The 6122-nt window shown below is 33.2% G+C and overlaps 1 protein-coding gene across 1 annotated transcript; it reads right to left on the bottom strand.

Moving 5' to 3' along the window:
- Nucleotides 1-3117: 3117 nt before the first annotated feature.
- LOC113315575 lies at nucleotides 3118-5579 on the bottom strand. The gene is made up of 3 exons (XM_026563838.1): nucleotides 4862-5579; nucleotides 3945-4570; nucleotides 3118-3681 (listed from the first exon to the last, which is right to left on the bottom strand). Exons 1-3 carry the CDS (start codon nucleotides 5577-5579, stop codon nucleotides 3118-3120), a joined length of 1908 nt encoding a protein of 635 aa, XP_026419623.1.
- Nucleotides 5580-6122: the final 543 nt, after the last annotated feature.

Here is a 6122-nt window from a genome sequence, read left to right on the forward strand (position 1 = left end):
ATTTCCGAGGAGGGATATTGTTATACATCGGTTGATCTTTCATCTAGCAACAAGGTAATGTATTGTGCACAGTTACGCAGGCACAAGCAGTTGGCTAACTAAGCCAAGAAAATTATAGTGATGTCAAATAAGTACATAAAAATCTCATGGTTGGGTTATTTTCATGTTTCAATAGAATGTGGAGGAGCTAGGGGCTATTTTCGTGTTTATTTACAATGTTATGATACCAACGTCAGCGTACATGGTACATAGAGTATTTGAAACTAGGGGCTATTTTCCTGTTTTTATGATACCAACGTCAGCGTACATGGTACATAAAGCAGGGGTGGGACTTGGGTTGGTTGGCCTGGTTAGACGGCTTGACCGAGGCAGACCCGAGCTAAGAATCCTTTGCCCAGATTGTCCGTCGATCCCGTTGAACCCGTGGAGGTACTGCCCAAATACGCCCAAATTGTGTTCCTCGGGTTCCCTGGGTTCCTCGGGTTTGTCCAAGTTTCGCAAGACATGAGTTTGTTAACGATAATGAAATTTAATTGCTCCATTTATTTTAAAATTCCAAATAATTAAAGATTATTTACAATAATATGAACTTTTTCATACTGCGATAGATATAAATTATATTTTCATTATTAGATGGGAAGATGATATCTAAAATTACTTTAAATAGATAATTCCAATTATAAAAATAAATTTATGTAACTACATCATAATTCTTCGGGTTGGGCGAGTTGCATGGGTTAGAAATATTTGTGTCCATACTTGTCCAAATTTAACTCGGGTTTATAAAATTTGTGTCAAAATTTTCCCAAAATTTCGATGTACGTTTCCCATGGGTTTGGGCATGGGTTAGGTAGGTTAACCAAACCCAAGTCCCACCCCTAACATAGAGTATAATGGAGTTTTTTTTTTTTTTTTTTTTTTTTGAAGCTTGAGTATAATGGAGTTGGTTAATGCCTTCCTCCTGATATCTTTTCTTACTTTATTACTTGTGCAATTTATGTATGCAAATAGATATAAATAATGGCGTGGATATGACAAACTTTATGAACTTGGACAATATTTATTCTAAAAAAGCCTGAGATAATAGATTGTGTTTTGGTTCCAGATTCCTCATATTCTTTTTGTGCATTTTTATATATGTAAATGGACAAAAATAAGAATGAGGAGAGGAGACATGGAAAGCTTATAGATTTAAACGATAATTCAGTTAACAAATCTACATTAAAAAACTCTTAAGAGAAGAGAAATGTTTTTTTAAAGAGTTACTTGGTAGATAATAATTTTATTAACATCATCGAGTGTTATTTTGATAATGCAGGGAGGAGCAAAATTAAGCGTGGAATACTTCTTCCCAAAAGTGCAAGTATACAGATCATCCTAAATTTTTGATTCTTCAATATCGTACTCCAAATCTGTTGTATATTATCTGAATTACTCAGATCCTCCAATCAGATTTGGATTTAATAAGTAAATATTTCTACTAATAATTATACTTAATCCCTATATATCTCTCCCGAGACTATACACTACAAAAGCAAAGCAGGTAAAAGCGGAAGCGTGTTAAAGCTCATGCACTCCTGAATGTCCCCATCTCTGAAGTTCACAGCTTTCATCGTTAATAAGATTCATGCATCTGTTGGCAAGGGAGCAAAAATCGAGTTGTTTAAGTCAGAAATAATTGTTATTAAATAGAAAAAACCTATCGATTTTTTAGGTTTTTCTTATTTCATTACGACTCTCATGGTATTCTCAAACCATCAAAGATTTCTTATAACCCTATATATATATATAGGCGTTTCAGACGATTGCTACAATTGTTTCAACTACATCAAGGACGATTTTTTCCGGCATGACGTTACTCTACATTCGCATGAAGATTAATGGCTACCAAATCTAATTGTGAGAATGGTGTTTTGTGCGTATTACACCCTTATGGGAGAATTTCATCTTAATATAGAAGATAATGATGAAGAAGACAAATTCTTCAAATTCAAATAGCCGAATTTTAGTCCAAGTATCATCCCTCAAGTATCATCAATTTTAATTTACTTATTATCGTGATACAAAAAATCTATATTTTGTTATGTTTTTCGATGATGTATCTTAAAATGATGTATACAGTCTTTTTATACCAATGAAATCGAAAGGATCACCTCTTTCCTTCAAAAAAAGAAAAAGAAATGCAAGATACTAGGTATGCACTTTTTATTATTTCACGTGCATCAACTGAATTTTGTGTGATATATGCTCTGGTATGAAAATCACACATAAAATCTTAGGAAGCATAATATAATCAAGTCATGACAACCAATGAAGATATAAGTCTGTCTATGAAAATTTAAGATTACACTTTACCGATAACATAACATGACTGTGGTTGCCAAAGACGATGAAAATATTCCAGCACATAAACTTAATTTTGAAAAAATAGAAAAACATTTAATTGTAATTAATCACCAACTCTGATTTTCGCAATTCCACGATCTCTTGTTACATTTTTATTTCAAACATTAACGTAGAATTTGTATAACGAACATCTGATTTAGAAACATGAAGAACCAACTATATAGATATTACCAACATTTGTAACAGTTTGTGTAGGTGCATGGAAGAAAAACTACGTCGTCATAATTTCTTATATTTATCTCTATATTATATTCCCATTTTTTTCATGTGTTGCTTAAATTTTAATTTATTATATTATTTGATGAATCCATGTAAAATATTTTTGGATTTGTGCAGTAAGCTACCGAAGAAAGTCACTTCTTGAAAATCCATTTTACCTAAATAAAATACCAATATCATCAAGATGTAGAAAATAAAATAGTTATACAATTTGTATATCATTTTTGAAATTATGATGTATCGTGATTTCGGTGATACTTCTATAGGTGAAGTGAAGGAACACAATGATTTGACACCATAAGAGATATAAACAAATGCATCGGATCCAAAATTTTAGGGGATATCAATTGTTTTTTTTTTCCTGAATCATATATTTTATTAAAAAATGAAAAATGATTACAATTAAGTTCCACAATCACATAACAGGCACCTTACATAACCCTCTAAGAAGCAAAACAAAAAAACCAAACTCAAAACTTTATTTTATTCAGCTCAACTGAATCTGTAGTAGTCAACATTGGGCATTTCAATTCTTGGAAGCCAGTTAGGTCTACCAACATGAAGTTGTCTTGTGCCTGCAGCAAGTGATGCACCTCTTTTAGCTGTACAGTCTGCAGAGAAATTGACTTCTCTGTAGCAGTGTTGATATCTGATTTCAGAAATTTTTTGCATAGTAATCTTCCATCTTCCTTGCAGAAACCAAGGAATCTTCCCCTGAGCAAAATCTGCTAGCACAGTTTTGGAATCTGACACTACAATGACTTTAAACATACACCATTGAATTTCCAGCTCCAAAGCACACATAACACCATAAGCTTCTGCCAAGTAATTGGAAGCAACACCAATACCACCAGCTAAAGTTCTAACTACCTGACATCGTGAATCTCTAACAACAACTCCAAATCCTACAGACCCAGGATTTCCAAAAGAAGATCCATCACAACACAACATTATGAAACTTTGCTCAGGAGGAAACCAATTGCACTTCTTAATACACTGAAACTTGGACCTTCTGATGCCCAACTGAAATCTGGCAATTATTTCTTGATCATAGTTCTGACACCATTTAGTCCCTATAATTCTCATACCTCCTTCATGTATTAATTTTAATATTCTGCATTTAAATCTCTGCAAATTTGGCTTGATGTTTTCAAAAAATCTTTTATTTTTCCTAGAAACCACAATTCTTTCAAAATGACACAAGCTGCAGTAATCCAAACCTGCTTAACCAGAGGATTTTTGTTTGATGCACACTTCCATACCACAGCAAAAGTTTGTGGTGTTTTGAATTTAAATATGCTGCATATCCACCTCCATACCTCCACACTGAAACTGCATTCCCATAGTAAATGATGCATACTATCTTGATCAGTCTCACAGATACAACATCTAGAGACCATATCATAACCATTTTTAATCATAACAGTGTCATCAGTGTATATACCTTGAATAAGATTCCATACATTATTGGCCACAGAAGGATGAAGGAAAGAATTCCATATATATCTGTACCAGCTTACTGATGTTTCTATATGCCTCAACTTATTTACTGCTTTAGGTATTGAGAATTTTCCTTTTAAGTTACGGGTCCATATCAAAATATCTTTACCACCCTGAACTTCTGGCATCTTGATATTGTGTAGCAATTGTTGAAGTTCATCAGTTAGGGACCATTCTCCATTTATCAAGATATCATATACTTTCAAATTGATATTTTCAGATATATAGGTATTATTTCCAAATTTGTCAATGAGCCTGCAATCTCCAATCCACAAATCAAACCAGACAGATATTCTTGCACCATCACCAACATTCCATCTAATATCTTCTTTAAATGCTTCCCAAGCCCACTTTAGACCAGGCCATATAGAAGATTTTTGCCATTTTGTGCTCCATTGACCATTCTTATCTTTGTATTTTGCTTGAAAAAACTTTTCCCAATCATCTGTTGAATTATTAATCTTCCACATCATTTTCATAAGAAAGGCTTTATTGATTACCTCTAATCTTGGAATACCTAGCCCTCCTTCACTCAATGGTGTGCAAACTTTTTTCTAAGAAAATTTCTTATACTGCCTTATATCTCCATCACCAGACCAGAGGAAATTTCTTATGATTTTTTCACAAGTTTTAATAACATATGTTGGCCATATGTACACTGCCATATTGTAGACTGGAATACTACATAACACAGATTTAATTAACACCAATCTTTCCAGAAAAGATAGCAACTTACCCTTCCAAGTAGCAAGCTTTTTTTGCATCATCTCAACCATAGGCCAAACAGTATATACTTTCACCCTACCAATAATGAGCATAACTCCAAGATATTTATCAGGAAAACTACTTATCTCCATTTGAATGATTTCTTTAATTTGAAGCTTCCTTAACTCAGATGCACCATCGATGAACATTTTACTTTTGTGCCTATTAATAATTTGCCTTGAGCATTTCTGATAATCTTCAAGTAATCTCATGAGACTTAAAATACTCTTTTTTGCTCCATTCCAGAAAATGAAAACATCATCAGCAAAGAATAAATGAGTTGGATGTATGCCTTTTCTTTCAACCATTGACACTATTAATCCTTCATTCACCATTTGAGTTATTCCTTTACTCAAAACTTCTTCCATAAGTACAAAAAGAATGGGAGACAAGGGATCACCTTGCCTAAGTCCTCTTCCAACTGAAAAGAAGCCACAGGGTCCTCCATTTACTATCACTGAAATTTTTGCAGATTTAAATAAGATATGAAGCCAGTCACACCAATTCTTTGAAAAGCCAATTTTTTGTAGAACTTGAAATAAGAACTCCCAGCTGACAGAATCATAGGCTTGGGATATATCTAATTTAAGAGCTACATTGCCACATCTTCTCTTCTTTGGCATTTCATTCACTAATTCAGAAGCTAACAAAATCTGATCTTGAATGCATCTACCTTTCACATAAGCCATTTGTTGAGGAGAAACCAATTTATTCATAAGCTTACTGATGGTATTTTTCAATGATGTTGTAGTAAGATGATTCGTTCACTCAGATTTGTTGAGAATTTGTTTTAATACTTAATAAAGAAAATAAGGAAAAATATATATACACAATTTGTCACAAGATGAAGAGACGCTGAGACGCGGGATTCCACTAATTTTCATATTGTTATGGTTCAGTCATTAACTCTAGACAATATAGCTCAAACAAAAAAAGTTGTGACTCTAGTTCTTTGCCAAAAATAGATTTCGTAAAATATTATTTGTGAGTTAAAAGCATGACGCATCTAAAGTATTTAGAACTAAGCACGCGGCATCTAACAAAATAACAAATAATTAATAGAAATCATAAAGCAATTAAATCTACGCAAAAAGTCAATAAAAGAATTAATTCATTTACCACAATCATGAAAAGTTGCTTCCTCCGTTGTCCCAGTGATGGGGTCTAGCTCTGCATGGTGAAAAAACACTCGAAGGAATTTTTCATTGCTCAAAAAGGTGTTTACAAGGAGA

Source organism: Papaver somniferum, chromosome 10 (genome assembly GCF_003573695.1).
Source record: "Papaver somniferum cultivar HN1 chromosome 10, ASM357369v1, whole genome shotgun sequence".
NCBI classification, from domain to species: domain Eukaryota; kingdom Viridiplantae; phylum Streptophyta; class Magnoliopsida; order Ranunculales; family Papaveraceae; genus Papaver; species Papaver somniferum.

Coding starts and splice junctions, on each gene's coding strand:
- LOC113315575 (XM_026563838.1), bottom strand. CDS start 5,579: ATGGCTTATGTGAAAGGTAGATGCATTCAAGATCAGATTTTGTTAGCT. Junction 4,571..4,861: donor AAAGCTTGCTACTTGGAAGG/GTAAGTTGCTAT, acceptor ATAATTCAACAG/ATGATTGGGAAAAGTTTTTT. Junction 3,682..3,944: donor AATGCAGTTTCAGTGTGGAG/GTATGGAGGTGG, acceptor AAATGGTGTCAG/AACTATGATCAAGAAATAAT.